The sequence below is a fragment of the Talpa occidentalis genome, unplaced genomic scaffold, assembly GCF_014898055.3.
Source record: "Talpa occidentalis isolate TD23 unplaced genomic scaffold, MPIMG_talOcc4v2.1 talOcc4.8, whole genome shotgun sequence".
NCBI classification, from domain to species: domain Eukaryota; kingdom Metazoa; phylum Chordata; class Mammalia; order Eulipotyphla; family Talpidae; genus Talpa; species Talpa occidentalis.
Genome location: NW_023605194.1, coordinates 110,432,808 through 110,449,841, shown reverse-complemented (window position 1 = coordinate 110,449,841; position 17,034 = coordinate 110,432,808). Strand labels below are relative to the sequence as shown.

Here is a 17,034-nt window from a genome sequence, read left to right as displayed (position 1 = left end):
AATTCACTACTATAGTTCTTAACCCATTTTAGAAGAGCATTTGGGGCTGGAATTTTTTTATTTAGCTTTTCTCTAGGCTACCTGCAAATCATTAAAAATGTATCCCCAGTTGGGTTCATGGTTAATTAACTGTTCTTTGCAAAATCCACCTGTAAAGATTCAACATAAAACACATTTTATTTCCCATTTTGCTTGTGACCCTAAGTTATTTGGTGCCTCTGCTGATGTTAATCTTGACCTAATTCTCATAAAAATAAACACAATGGTGTCAGAGCTCACAACCTTTGGGCATTGTAGTTGCACACTTGGGCTAACACCTCTCTTGTGGGACAACACCAGAAAATATCAAATACCAAAGTTCTAGAAAGAAATGGTGTGAAGTATGTGCGGGCCCACGGTGTTTCCACTAATGAAGGGGGTGCCAAAATCTTTTAATTCTGAATTAAGATCTCCTGCTGCATGATGTTAAAATGTTCTTTGAAGTTGTGATGTAGTATGTGCTTGGCATCTGAACATTATCCAGTGATAAGAGCTCTACCTACTCCCTTCATATTTGACCCTGCTCTTCTGAAACCAGATTATACACAGGAAGAGGAAGCAAAGTCAGTTAACAAAGGTGCCAGGAGAATTTTATCAGGTTTTGATTGACCCCTGACTAATGATTCCATAATGCTTCAAAAACGCAACATCAGCTATGAAAACTCAAGACCTTATATCAAAGTGGGACCTTTTTATAGGTCAAAACAAGTCAAAATAAGGAAGGAGCACTGGATTAGGAGTCAGAAGACCTGTGTCATGTACTACTTGTGATTTCAGTTTCCTCTTTTTCTGTGCATGACTCATATGCCTGACTAGGTTGCTTTAAGCATTTAAATGAGGTAATGGGCTTGTATATACTTTGCGAACAATAAATGCTTCACAAAATATTAGAATAATTCCTTTCCTATTATGTGTACAGAAAATAGGATATGTTTAAATTAGATTTAAAAGTTTCTAAGAGATTGTCAAAAAAAAAAAAAGATGCCTGATAAAATTTTCTACTATTCTTCTCAGAAACATAAGGGAAGAGGGTAGCAAGACAGCAGTTGCTCAAGGAGCCAAACAACAGGGAGTTCAAAATTTGGCTTCAAGGAAGAGCACCAGGAATACTTGAATCTTTCTAAGAAAGTTTGGAGAAAAAAGATTCAGTTTGCCACGAGACCTAACTTCAATTTAACTACTGAATTTTTAATTACAACGCAGCAAAATATTCCTGTCAGCTGAGCTATTTATTGGCCACCCCAGGCACTGTCCTTAGATTGGCCACTTCTTGCATCTTTACAATGTTTTTGGACACCTGTGAAATTCTGAAGGCAAAAGAAAACATGTGAACATGTGCTGGCACCCCTATATATGCCTCTGGGTCCCATGAACCAGTGCTATTATTAATTTATTAACGATACACTTATTAGTGATCGTTATATTATTATCATAGGACTTAGATTAGGCCACATGTAGATGGCATGGTACACTGGAGAGGAAATACTCTGTTAATTGGGATCACACTAATCTATTTATGATTTGTTGCTAATCCAACGGAAGGTCTCTAAATGTCTAAGTGCCTGAGGCCCAGAATATTGAAACAAGGTCAAAATAATCAAACACAGGGCCTCCCTGGTGGTGCAGCGGGTTGAGCGCCGTGCTGTGAAGCTGTCTGCAGCCTCGACAGTGTGGATTCGATCCTGGCCGGCCGGCGAGAATCCCACATGGTGCCGCACACCTCTCCTGTCACACCCGCTGCTCCCCTCAGCAGTGTATTTCTGTCATCTGCCTGTTATGCTCCCTACTCTGTCTCTGGTGAATCCTCTTACCCTCCCACGCCTCTGGCCTGTACCCCAGCTCTTGTATAAAAATAAATAAATCTTTAAAAAAAAAAAAATCAGGGCCTCCCCAGTGACGCAGAGGTTGAGCGCTGGGGCTGCGAAGCTGCCCACAGCCTCTGCAGCGCCGGTTCGATCCCCGGCCGCCAGCGAGGGTCCCACATGGCACGCAGACCTCTCCTGCCACGCCCGCTGCTCCCCTCAGCAGTGTGTCAGTCGTCAGTCTGCCTGTTCTGTTCCCCGCTCTGGCTCTGGTGAATTCTCTCACCCTCCCGTGCTTCTGACTATACCCAGTGCTTGTATGAATAAATAAATAAATCTTTTTTAAAAAAAAATCAAACAAAAGCCTCAGTATTGTAGAAACCATAAACCAAGTTTGGAGATATGTGAGTTTGTCTAGGAATGAGTGGGGCAAAGAGATTCTTTGCTCTTTACAAAGCTCAGTTGAAATTAAACTACATTGATTTCTTCTCAAAGTTGTGAAGTCACAAAATACTCATAAGCATTTTATTTGCTAAGAAGTCACAGTAAGAAATATAAGTGGATGCTTTTCTCCATATTGAATCAATCTTTCTTCTTCCTCTCTCCTTCCCTCCAGCCCAACCGCCACTCTTCCTTCTTGTCTTCTCTGAAAAACAATGGGCTTGATGTGTAAAGAAATAGGAAAAACATAGGCTGGCCGTGTTTCATATCTCTTTACCTTTGTGTCCCCACTCCCCAGGCCCCACTCATAATGGTAGTGATGAAGGGAGGGAAGGTTTTATTTGATTAAGTCAGAGGTGAGAATCCCAGGACAATACTATCCTTTTAATAGTATTTGGTATGACAGAAAACTTAAGACCAGAGGCCACATACCTAACTTATCCGCACATACCATCAGCATCAGCAGGTGCTCTAGCACTGCCTTGGGCAGTGTTCTCACAAGCATTTAACCTCCTGAATCCTGATGACCCAGCTTGCTTTTGACTGATCATATACACCCTCTATTTTCCTCTTATCTACAGTTTGGAAATAGGAATCAACTAAATCCTGTTTCCTAGCAGCTACATGAATCTTTCTGATGCTCAAGTAATACTCAATTACTGCTAGATGGTGTCCAAAATAGATGAAAAGACACAGAAGATCTATAGCTGGAACATCTGTATCTATATATCGAGAGATCACATATATAGATATATATCTGTGTACATGTATATCTATACACACATGTGTGAATATACAGACACAGAGGGACAGATAGAAAAGTTACTTCAGAGTTACCTAGAGGTAAATAACTTAGTCATGCAGTAGTTATAAAATTGTCTAATTAATCAACCTGCTTCTCTTATTCTAAAACGGGGACAACGATAATTACAGGAAGATTGTAGCGATTAAATGCTTTATTGTAACAACTGCCACAAAGAAAGCATTCAGCAAATGGAAACCATTTTTGATGCTGTTGTGAGGACAAGAGGCAGTCTGCAAGGAGTCAACATCTGGTCTAAGTATATGCTTGAAAGACCCTGGGTCCCTCCCCAAGCCAATTCTTCCTTCTGCCATATTCCAGTATTGACATAAACAGAGAAAATCAGCAAATTCAACATAATAATAAAGAAACAAATCATATGGTTAAGAAATACAAATGTTCTATACATTGTTTTCATTCATGATTTTTAAAAAATTAAACTAGAAAAAGGAACGAGCATTACTTTTATGAAGGACTTCTTAATAAAACCTAAGCAAATTTCATGCAAATTAGAGAAATCTCAAAAGCTTTCCCACTGGGGCCAGAAAGAGAATGACTTCTCTCAATATTCAATTTAATATATTAGACTTCTTTTTAGCACATTAATGTAGGGCCTACCTAGTCCAATAAGGACAAGATATAAGGAAAGGAAAAGAAATAAAACAGAAATTAACTCTTAGAGTTGTAAACTTTCTAAAGGCATTTAAATTTTAAAAAATCCAAGGGGTAATTAGAAAAGTTGCTAGATAGAAAGGTGAAATACAACACTCAATTTTATTTCAATTTACCACAAGATTTTTTTAAAGTATCATTTATATCTTCCAAAAAATTAAAAAATATATATGATATCTCCCTAGAAAACTATAAAATATTATTGAAAGATATTAAAAAACACAAATGAATGGAATCTGTAAATTAGAAGACTCAATATTGTAAAAGTGCTCCTTCTCAAGTTGATCTGTAGATCTAAAGCAATTCAATTAAAAATTCAATCCCAGGGGTGTGTGTATGTGTGTGTCTGTGTGTGTGTGTGTGTGTAACTTACTAACTGAATATAAAATGTATATAGTAATTAAAAAGGCCAAAAATAGTTGAAACATTGTTGAAAAAGAACAAGCTGAGAGAACTTGATCTACCTGCTTTCAAACCATCACAAACCCATAGTACTGAAGACAGTGTGGTGGTGGGCAAGACTGGACAAGCTGAATAGAGACTCAAAAACATACACATTCGTATGGACACTTGATTTGAAACAATGATTGCACTGCAGAGAAATGGAGAAAGATGGTCTTTGACAAATGATACTATGTCAACTGACTATTTGGATAGAGAAGAAAAAAAAATGAAATTTAATTTCTATCAACTAAGGTGGGTTTCCAATCTAAAAGAGCTGGACACACAACAGAGGAAATAAGGCTTTTAGAAATACAATGTAGGAGACTGTCCTTATGATGTTAAGGCTGGAAAAGATTTCTTAGCACACAAAAACACTAAGCATCATGGAAAAGACTGCTAAATTGGTTTACATGAAAAATGTGAATTTCTGTTCATCAAAAGATTCCATTTTTAAGAGAATGAGAAGGCAAACCATAAAGTGGGACAGCTGACAAAAGGTTTATATTCAGAATGGGCACTTTCATTAATCAATAAAAAGTTAAACAATAAATAAAATATAAAAAAAGGAAAATCTTTTTAAATAAGCAATAGACTAGGATACTTCACAAAAGTGGCTATCCAAATTGCCAACAAACATTTGAAAAGTGTTAGTTACTAAGGAATGGAAAATTAAAATAATATAAAACAATAACAATACACTCATCAAAATTGCTGAAATTTAAAAGACCAACAATGCTAAAGATTGAGGAGTACATGGAGCAACAACAATCCTCAGACCCTGCTATCAAAATGTGACTCCACTTTGGAAAATTACTTGGCATTATCTACAAAAACTGAACATACGTACATCGAGCGAGGTATTTGACTCAGATACCCAAATCTCACAGAAATGCACATGCAGTAGAAGTCAAAAGACAGAAACTAGAAATTCTCAACAGTATTGTTGTAATAGCCTCAAATTGAAAACCCTAATAACAATAGTCAAATGGATAAATTATGGTACATTGCTGCAACAGAATTAGAGAGTATACCTGTAAGGCAAACTATAGCTATAGGCAGTAACATGGATATATATTATAAAATTCATGCTGAATAAAAGAAAGTACATTGTGCATTTGTATAGGCATATATGCATAAAGGATATTACAGTAAACATAAGTAAAACTAAGTTTCACTGTTTAACTCAGGAAAGAGGCTAATTTTATTTTTTTTTTTAATAATAAATTTTATTTTTATATTCCCCATACAATTGCAACCCCCTTATTTTGACCCCAATCCCTCAAAGAAGAGGAAGGAAACAGTGATTGAGACAGGACACTAATAGGGCTTCCAAGGTACTGAGGTGTTCTAGTCTTTGGCATGTACTTGGTTTTCCACTTAGACCTAATTACTGAGCTGGTGATGGTTTACTTTACTTTATATACATTGTTACACACACACACACACACACACACACACACACACACACACACGACAAAGCTGGCCAAGGATTACAATAGACAGGACTCAGGTGTTCATGTAATTCCTGTGCTACCAAGTTCCTTCTTTTTACCCTGCAAATAATAAATTTTTCACATACAGAAGCTTTCCATTAAAACATTTCCTCGTATAAAATCCATTACTACACAAAAGTATATGTAAATGGTTACAATTATTTAAAACAAGGAACTGCACTTACACCATATTGTTTCCTCACATTACTAGTATATCATGCTTCAGCTGACCTACCTTTGAAAAGGATTACAGAGTAATACTGTTTCAAATACTTCTTCAGTTTTAAAACAGGCTTTCTCATTTTGAATCCAAATGTAATTAGACATAAGACAAGCACAAATTGGACCCAAAGGAATAAAGTTGTGTTCCTACTGATTATGATTTTGTTTAAACACAAAACATGCCATATTCCAAGAACTCAAATATTTTTATAATGGCCACTTGAGAGCCTTATTTGGAGCTCTGTATAATTTCTGATGATCTTGCTTACAAGTGGATTTTTCCAAGAATACCATTTATTATCTAAATCTCCGGAATGGAAGGACAGAACCCGAACAATGGTTCAAAATTGGGTGGACACAAGCATCCACAAGAATTATCCTCTAAGGAATGCCCTTTGCAAGAGCAGATACCCACCCACCTTTATCCCAGACAAGCGTCTATTAGTCTTCTTCATGGTCCAATCTTAATTATATATGATAAATATTAACTAAATGCATTGACTTACATGAAACTATTGCTTTAAAAAAGTTTTCCATCTCCAAGATGTAATGGCGGTAGGTATTAGGTTACCCATATTGCCTCTTTTCCTAAGTTTTAATATAGCATGTAAGAATTATATAAGGATACGAGTCTAAAACTACAAACTCTCCTACACATAATTTTAATATTCTACTATGAACTCAAAAGGACAAGCAGTATAATTAATATAGCTAAAAAGGTTGTTTCACCCTCCATCCACTGCAATAGAATTTGCAGTTTAGAAATTTCTACTGCTCTGTATGGTAAAGTTCAATTTAATTGTTATGATAGTAAGTTGCTAGTAGACAACAGATGATAGAATACAGATGCTGAAAAGGGCATTTGAAGGTTACTTAGTAACGTGGTGCTGCTGAACTAGCAGTTTTCTAAGTCCAGCACAATTCCTGAGGGAAGAGGAAAAGAAGTCATTTCTCCCCCAAAGATTTCTCAGATCAAATCATATGAACTAAAGACAAAGTTGTAACAACAGCAATACCAGCTACTTTTTATTGGGTACTTACTATTTGCCAGGCACTGGGCTAAGTGCTTTCATTCATTTTCTCAGTCCTCTGACATATACTGCTACTGTTTCCAGTTTCCTGATGAGGACACTGAGGCTTAGACAGACTGTGCATGGCAGATACTGTTCTTTGTCCACCTAGTGTCCATTCTCCCTTCCTCCTTGCAGAATACTGTTTTGTTTTTCAGGGTGGCGATGTATTTAGCCCTAGAAAACAGTGATTTGCCTAAGTCAGGCATGACAACGTGCTTTCTTTCCCAAACTTGCCTCCCTTTTCAGGTAGAAGTGGCCATGAGTCCCAGTTCTGACCAATGAGACCTAATAAGTCTGCTGGAGTTTGCTAGGGAGCTTCTTCCTTCTGATAAAGGACAGATGTAGCCAGGAGTACTTTTCTCCCTTTTCTCTCAAATGCCAGCACGAGAGCTAGGGCCAACTACCCTTTGATCTCCATAGAAGAAACAAAAAAAATTCTTTAGAAAGGCCTCTGTTACTAAACTGTTGAATCAATGAAGCAATTACAGACCTCCAGACTTTGTAATATGAAAAACATAAAAATCTATTTAAGTCAAGATAGTTAGGATTTCTATTATTCATAGTTAATGTAATCCTGACATAGGGATTTTAAGAAAATGAAATATGTGTATTTATGCCAACACAAGATTTTATATAAGAAAAGCAATAAGAAGTTACCATACATGAATTAAAATAATGTAAATATAGAAGACAAATAAATCCGAGGCCTTGTCTTCAAGAGATAGCAATATACATAGGAAAACATTCATAAATTAATACAGTGCTGGATTACATAAGGGCTGTGGAGATTTAGAATGAAAGCACACACACAGATGTACAGGATTTAAATCAGAAGAGTAAAGGTATTCAAGGGTAACCCAGTAACAAGACTAAAGCTACTAGATGTTACATCAAAGAAAAGTAGGAATGAGGGAGTTGTGTGTATAAAAAGAACAAGTATTGTTATAGTTGCTAGAAAAAGGTGAAAAAAATGAAATAGGTTATAAAAGAGGCAGGGAACATGGATGGCTTTGAAGGAACACCAGAGGACTTCGGGTTTATTTATAAAGGTAAATTTATTCCGGTAATGTGGAATCAGTATGGGTATTTACTGAACATCATATGTGGGAATAGTTTTTGAATAATTTTATCTTTGCATAAACTAAAGATCATTGATGGTCCAGCTTGAGCTTCTAGCAGTTGGCCTAGAATGATGTGAATGTGGTGAAACTAAAGGTGGTAATTAATGTGGTGAAAGACTCTGTAGGACTTGGGGTTACTGAAAATGAAAGATGAAGAAGAGTCAAAATTGCACCCAATTACCAGTCCAAGAAAAAACAGTTTCTTTCTAAACAGCCTAAATGACTTAGACAAAAATGAAAAATGAAGACTAGCCTCCAGGAATCTACTAGTGACTGACTGCTACCATAAAACATGGGCACTAGCTTTAAATAAATAATACTTTCCCTTTGTTTCTAGTAAACACCTGAGTGTTATAACTTAACAGCTGGAGGCCTGTTATCCTTCCTTTAGTGAGGCTACCCTGTTTAATTTGTCTCTATAACCATTTAACATGTGATTCTTATAACAGCTGAAAAACAAAACAGCTGGCTGAACTTTATGCTTTGGTCTTTTGGATACTTTGCTTCTTGGTAACTAATCAGAATTTTGATAGTTGTAGTAATAACAGGAAATGATCTATTAAAATCTGGATCTCCAGCTATAGACAAATGCCAGGGTAAAGGGGAGAGCTAGTTTCAGCATAAAGTCTACACAGGGGTCACTTTTCGGACCACATGGAAACTGTTCTCAATATCAGAAAAGCAAGTGCATAGTGGAAGAACACTCTATGGCGATCCATGAAATACATCTATGGAGAGTTACAGCCACGAAATTAGTAAGTAAAAAGACAAAGATGATAAATTAAACTAGAGTTTCAATCATACAAGGAGTGAAAAATCAATTCCAGAAATAAAAATTCACTCAGAAAAAGTCTTGATGAACAGGTACAACACTTCTACATTGGGCCAATTACAATTTTGCTTATGTTTGCTAAATAGCAAGCCAGTTCTATTTGCCAGAGAAGACAAGAGAAAACAAAGAATGGTGGTGGAGTCACCCACCACCAATTAATGAAAGCAGGGTATTTATTTTCACATAAAGTTGAAACAAAATAGATTGCCTTACAGTACCAAAAAATAATTATAACTTTTCATATAAAATTGCCATGGGTTGTAGACATTTTCTTAGATTTATTTATAGTGGGAATTTTTCTAATTCATTAGCCTTAAGATTTGTCCTGTTTAATAGAGTACGTCATTATCATAGATAATTAATGAAAGCGTCCCTGAGGTTTTCTTCATCCTCTTTCTCTCTCCAGGGCTTTCTGGATACCAGTGCAAGGAAACAGACCCAACTAAATGGCAGACCAAGTAACACGGAGAGCTTCTTTGTAGAAGGCTGGTAAATGGCCTTAAACAGCAAAGTTTCCAAACACCACACTCTAGGGAGTTGGAGTATTAGCGGGAAAAGCCAGAACAATGTGGGCAAAGGAAGATAATCTTGGTTCAAAAGCTCTACAAAGCAAAAATGTCCACAGACAACCACAACTTCAAAGCATTATTTTCCCAAATGCTTTAACGTAACCCATTTTGCAAATTTTGTCATTTTAAAAAGGTAATTAATGAAATAAACTAATAACCTAGAATTCAATTAAAGATGACACATAAGCCAACATTTTATTAAGAATTTTAGAGCAGCAGCAATTTTCTAAAGCACTAGAAACATCAAATATTTGATTCATAAAATTTTATTCTCATGAAAAGTCAAACTAGCTTATTAATCTGTAAAATTAACAGTTATAAAGGATAAAAGAACAGAAGGCATGGTATCCAAAATGACTTTTCAGGATTTGTCTGTGTTTTAATCACTGCAAACTTTCAAATGAGAGTTATGTACAAAACATGACTGGATTCCAAACACACAAATCATCTGTTTCAAATTGTTACTCTCATAAAAACAAAGATAGTCTGGATTCAGAATAGGCTTGAAAAGTGATTAACTAGCTGATGTTACAAATAGTCATTTCCAAAATCCCACCTCCTCAACAATGTCTTCGTTAGCTTCATCCACATCTTCCTTTATTCTCCCATAAATCAATTAGAGATCTTAACATTCTAATTTCTTACTTGATTTGTTAAAGATCTTTTATTTCCTCAAGTAAACTGTAAGCAATTAGAAAGATCCACATCAGATTTATCTTGGTTTCCTTACTACATCTAATTCAATACCCATTATCTATTAGTCTTTTTAAAATTGTGTATTTATGAGTTTCAATGAACGGCGGTATTTTAAAATTGCAATTTTATAGAGTTCCATGTGACAGTATTTCCCCAAGTATTAAATAGATATTGAAAGTGTCTTAAACTTAATTACATGTGAAATCAAAAAGTTAAATCTTGTAACTGCCCAAAAATGTATACTTGATTACCAACATATCAATGAATTACTGTCATCTTACTGTTAAAATGGTTTCAAACTTAATGTTTTATTCTTGGGTTCTATACAGTATGAAATGTAACTACTGCAAATCCAGCATTTTGGGGTAATTCCTATGTGGAACAGATAGAATAAGCTTTTTTTTTTTAGTATATGTGCTGCGGAAGCAATCATGAGAATAAGCTATTTTTAAATAAGCTTTGTTGAGGTAAAACTGACATGCAATACACTACACATATTTAATGTGTTTAATTTGGTAAGTTGTGGCTTATGTGTATATCCACAAACAGGATAATGAATATTCCCACCTCCTCCCCAAATAATCCATCCAGACTTTTTGGTGGCCCTATAGATCACTTATCATGTTCAATATTTCAGAGACAATGATATGAAAATGTGAGACTCACAGGAAAAAGAACAGATTTTGCTGGGTGAAAATTGAAACCTTTTTTATAGTATCCATGTAAATTAGTACTCTGCCACAATAAAGCAAACACATGAATTTTAAAATCTTTACTAGTTAAGACTTCAGTCTACCCAGCAATGCAAGAATCAGAGGAATCTTTCCCAAACAGGAGGCAATATGGGGCAGTTTGGTGGCCAAATAATCATCCTCCCCCAGGGTAATAGAGATGGGGGAGTGAGACGGGGGTAGGTACACTCAAATCTACTCATCTTAAATCATAGAAAGAAAACACATATAAGCACCTTTAAGATGTAATGACTTCATATATTTTAAGTATTTTCACAAGATGTATTATTCCTCAAGGAAAGCTTCAGTGTTAGACATGAAATTGAAGCTAGTTCTTCCTTAGCAGCAATAGATTTCAGATAAATAGCAGATTATACTAGCAATCTCTGACGCAGTATCAGGATATAAGGTTAAAAGTATTTCATGGAAGTAACTAAGATACGACGATCTATACTGCTCAAATGACAATGACTATCATCAGATACCTAATGCTAACATTATGTGAGCGCTGTTCTTTAATAAAAGAGCTGATATTAAAACAGTAAGCTTCCTCTGGATAGAAAAAAAAAAAGAGTAATTTTGGCCTATTAAAAATACTGATTAAAACATAGTTTTGCCCCCAAACATGTCATAAGTTATTACTCTAATGTACAATCACTATTAGCAATCACCACCTAGGGCGTCCCTGGTGGCCGCAGGCAGTTGAGCACAGTGCTGGGAAGCTGTATGCAGCCTCTGCAGTGCAGGTTCAATCCTGGCCGGCTGCAAAGATACCCCCACATGGCACAGCAGACCTCTCTTGTCTTCGCCTGCTGCTCCCCCAGCAGTGTATTTCAGTTGGTCTGCCTGTTCTGTTCCCCACTCTGTCTCTGGTGAGTCCTCTCACACTCCCACACATCTGGCCTGTACCCTGATTCTTATATAAAAATAAATCTTTAAAAAAAAAAAAAAACCACCACCTGGTTAATAAAATATGGTGTATACCTTAAAGTTTTCAGTTCAATTGATTTTCTTATGATGAAAAATTTAATGGTTGGTTTCAAATCTATTTTAGTAATGCAACATAGTTGAGTTTTATTATGTGATAAAGAAAATAAAGATAGTAACTAGACCCAAAATTTATTTATCAAAGTTACAATAAAATACTTTGAAAAGCATACAAAATTGCAAAATAACTGATGTTTTTCCAATAAGGATATCATATATCATATAAGATATGCTGACAAGATAAAATAAAGATCTTTAATGACTTTTGATCAGTTTTAAGGTCACCTTATTGAACGGTACATCATGAAATCAATAGTTGTACATCTAGGAAATTTACCAATGGAGCTTTCTTCCACAGGTGTGTATATTTTAATCTGCCTCATGTGGGTGTCTCTCCCATTCTGGTGATTAGCCAGAACAGCAATCTGTATCATGAACGTGCGCGTTGGCTTCTTATGATTATCGGTTAAGGGAACGTGAATCCAGCCACTTGGTTCCACCAATTCAAGTTGCTGCCAAGAAAAGAAAAGTCAGATTATGTTTCACTCAATGAATGTAATCCATAATAGCAAAAGTACTCGGAAGGTGGCTTTAAAATAACATTTTGCTCACTGAGAAATAGGATTAATAGCCACTACCAGTTACTGAGTACTTTATTATGGTCCATTATACAACTGTTAAACACTTTACATGTACCCTCTTAGTACACAAAACAGATATATGTAGTCTTAGTGTTTACAGAAACTTGTGTAATATACAACCTTAGAATTAGATGTGTCTAAATAGCCGTGGAAAATCATCATAATACATATAGGAAAAGAATTTAGCATTCTATTTCTGGTCTATTTTATTTCAAGGACCACATTTAAAACATCCAAATTCATATAATAATAAACCAGATTCTACATAAATTATAAGAATAGTAATACAATAAAATCAGTCATTATGCTTTTGATGCTTATTAAAAGTTCTTTGCCTTGGCAAATAGTATGTATGATGATCTAAACCTAAAATCTGTATTTTTAATGTTTTTCATAAGAAATGACAGATAAATTTTTACGTTTTAATTTTATTTTAATCAAGAGTCCAAACTGTCCTTTCTTACCAATGAAAGGAAAATTTTAAGTCAAAAGGGAGACCTAGGTTTCTAAAAATTTTCCCAAAGTTACAGATTTTAAAAGAATATTGATTCTTTATTAAGAGAATAATCTTAATTATTATAAAGATATATTAATTTCTTATATAATTAAGATAATTATCAAAAGAACTACTGGTTCATCTTATCAACATAGGCAAAAGGCAATGGTGAGGAAAAAAACCAAAATCTGAACTCCATGAGGCATGTCTAGAAAGCAACTCAGTGAACATCACTATATCTTTTTCCTTCTCTCCCTCCTTCTTTACTTCCTTTTTTTCTTCTTCCTTTTATCTCAATCTTTCTCACTGTTTCTTCTTCTTTCCTTCCTTATTTCATTTTTTTATAGAGAAGTAGAAATAGATTAAGAGAAAGAAAACCAAATCTTTTAAAAGGTAGTTATTTTTACGACAATATGATTTCCTCCTTTTAACTACAAATATAAAAATAAATGAATCTCTAACTCCTCGTGATATTTTATTTTTAGAGACTTTTTATAAACTTCCATTAGCACTAATTTAAAATGAGTGAGTCAGATACCAGATATATCTGGTTTCTATAAAATAACCTTCTATTCATTCAGGCAACAAATAGTTATTAAGTACTTAAAATGTTCAAGGTATTGTTCTAAGTATAGTTGAACATACAGAGCATAATCTAGGCTTGTTCCTTATTTAAAAAAAAAAAAAAACTTAAATGGCAGAGAAACAACCTCTGGCTTCATTGTTTCTTCAAGTAGGAAAAAAAACAAGTGACTGTGACCACCACAGGCTTGTACTACGCAGGTTCACTTAGAGCAGATTTTCTTGTAAACAGACAAAATAACTTATGGTATAGAAGGTAAAGTATTGTAAATGTATTTTCTCTTCCTTTGTTTTTCTTAGTAACACTTTCTTTTTTCTAGCTTATTTTATTATAATACAGTATATAATACATATAAAACACAAAATATGTGTTAATCAACTGTTTGTTATTGGTAAGGTTTCTCATAAACAGCACACGAATCATTAACTTTTAGGGGAGTCAGTGCTATACATGAATTTTCAACTGGGTGGACGGGGGAATTTGCACTCCTATCCCCCCATCACTCAATGTTCCTTCCAGCTCTGACACTAAATGATTCCAAATAAAAGACGGGGTAGGCAAAATAATGGGCCCCTGGAAGATGTCCATGTCTTCCCCTAGAACCTATGAATATGTGAACTTGCAAGGCAAAAGGAACTTTGCAGATGTGATCAAATTAAAGATCCTGAAATGGGAAGATTATCCTAAATTATGAGAGTGGGCCCAATGTAAAGTCAAAGGTCCTGATAAGAGGAAGGCAGGAGAGACAGAGGAGGAGATATGATGACAGGATCAAAGGTTTGAATTACATGATCACAAGGCAAGGAAAGAGGGCAGCCTCTCTATGCAAGAACTCCCCTCCAGAATTTCCAGAAAAGAATGCAGCTTGCTGACACAGTGATTTAAATCTATAAGGTCTATTTTGGATTTCTGATGTCCAGAACTGTAGGACAAAAATGTGTGTGGTTTTAAGCCACCAAGTGTGTGGTATTATTTAGAGCAGAAACAGGAAATTATTATAATAAATATACATGGAGTTCAGAGATTTGGAAAAGCACTTCTGGTTGGAATGTCCATTTTGCAAGTAAATGTACAAAAATGAATGTCAATAATGAACAAAATGTAAAAGTAAAATTCTAAATTCAACATCTTACTAGTAGAATGTTTTAGATAAATTTAACCATTGTTTCTGACAGACTCGATCTTAATTGCATAGTATTTTTTAAATGCTGTAGTGTATTGGAAGCCAGTTAAGATTGTATTGGCTATGTCTGGATCACAGGGCAATGCACATTAACTGAGAAGTCAAAAATGGAGTATCAGGCACTTTCTGTTTTTTTTACAGAGGAAAGTGGTCTCTGCTGGCAAGGAAAAAAAGATGGAGAAACCTTATGTAGGCAAGAAGCAATATCTGCTGTTAGATTACTATTAACATCTTGCCATAGTTACTTTTTCCCTTCTTCCAGTCTAAGCTCTGATTAGAAGCAGAGTCATTTTATAAAGGTGCAAACTTGAAAATTTTTTCATGAGTATGTCATTACACAAAGACTAATTCATGCTCTTTAACATGGTTTCTGGGCCCTGCATGGTCTCATCTCTGCTTACTTCTTCAGCCTTAACTGGAATGGTCCTTCACCTATATTTTAGCCATATAATCTGCAATAGCACAAAAAATCAATCTGCACTGTGCAAGAAATATCTGAAACTCTGAAATAACCCAAAGACGATGAGATGACAAATACTAATTGTATGCCACTTAATATGGGGCAAATGCCTTCAATATACTCTAGTTCCGTGGTTATTTTTATATTTGTAAACATGAATTTTGGGTCTGAGACCTTGAGTTCCTTAACTCTAATTTTTCTTTATAAGCCTCAAGTTCAGAAACTACCCCACTCTCTTACCAGGATTTTGCTTGTGTTTTTATAAGTTATCAGAATCTGAACACTCACAGTTAATGATGCGAATAACGCTACTCAGTTACCTTGCTTCCACTTTCCAATGCCCATAGCCTGAACCCTAAATGCTAATTTCAGATTCCAGTTAGGTTTATGCCTTTTCTCGACTCTCTCTTACCACTAGAAAACACACAAGTATAGAAACACATATAAAGTGTTTTGCCCTCAAACTTTCCAAACAATGATGTGTCAAAACATTACAGCTCTAATCCAGTAGTAAGAAGTGTTGATTCATTCAACAAAGTAATTCCTTACATTGTCCTGGGAACTGGAAACTGACAAGTGCAATGAGAGAAAATCATCGATTTGTTGGAAATTAATACACTTTCTGTTCAGCAAATATATCTAATCACTCATTAATCCTTAAGCAACACCACTTTGATTAATTTACAAATGTTTTGAAAAACAGTTTCGGAAACAGTGGACTCCAAAACTCAACTAAAATAACAACTGAGAAATGCGAAGACTGTATAAATCCATGACGCCGAAAGGAAAAGGCAACCAGAAACAAGTGCATTCACTCTGGTATCTTTAAAACTGGAAGTGCCACGTAGTTCTGAGTGTAAGGGTGACAAGAGCTAGCCAACGGCAGACCTTTCCCATAAAACTTTTCATAAGCCAAACTGGGGTAAAGCAAAGAAACAATTACATTTATTTATACGGAAAAAAATTTTTTGAGAATTCCCAGATCCAAAAACTAACCTACCAAACCATGCCAAATAACACATAAAACCTAAAATGACACTAACATATAGTACAAACAGAAATATGATAAATTCACAGCCTGAATGAAGCAACTGCCAGGGAAGGAGCTTGGGGTGCTGCTGCCTCTAAAATGGTTGCTATAAAAAAAACACTGAACACTACCATTTTTTCATCTTTTGTTATAAAAATGAAAATCCTCTTCGGATTTAATTAGCAAAAACAGATATGAAAATAGTCTTTTCATAAAAGCAAAGTGGTACATGAACTTTTGAAAAGCAGGGGGCGGGGGCAATATGCCGTGTGTGTCTGAGAGCAAAGCTTCAAAACATTTTAAGTTAAATGACTGGCTTGGAAAATAAGAAACAAAAAGAGGTACAAAATGAGAAAATCAGTGGTGCAGTGAGGAAAATCACTGCTAAGGAATGTGAATTTTGAAAGAGAGAACAGAGAACACAGAAAGGAAAAATATGAAAAAGCATAAGCGAAACCCTCGGAACTAAAGGGAAGGTTCCCCCCATGGATGGAAATTACTGAGCACCGCACAATCAGGGAAGCTTGTGTGCATGTGTGTGTGTGTGTGCACGCATGTGCGCACACACATACATACACACACACACAGAGCATGGCCTAGTATGTAAGCATCAGTAATCAACAGTTACACTGCATTTCTCAACATTTACACTGAAAATTGTGAGGCAATGGAGAAAGTGCTTAAAATTCTGATGGAAACTTCTTTCCAAACTAAAAT

General features: G+C 35.4%; 1 protein-coding gene across 12 annotated transcripts in view; it reads right to left on the bottom strand.

Moving 5' to 3' along the window:
* ANAPC10 (anaphase promoting complex subunit 10) overlaps nt 1-17,034 on the bottom strand; it is a 158,485-nt gene that overhangs the window by 80,198 nt on the left and 61,253 nt on the right. For 7 of the 12 annotated variants that reach the window (XM_037496241.2, XM_037496242.2, XM_037496240.2 and 4 more), the window contains one exon: nt 12,262-12,436. In XM_037496241.2, coding sequence (XP_037352138.2) covers nt 12,262-12,436 — 175 coding nt within the window. Of the gene's footprint in view, nt 1-6,921; nt 7,163-12,261; nt 12,437-17,034 lie in introns of those variants that run through there. The other 5 variants (XM_054689899.1, XM_054689901.1, XM_054689898.1 and 2 more) reach the window with 4 other exon arrangements.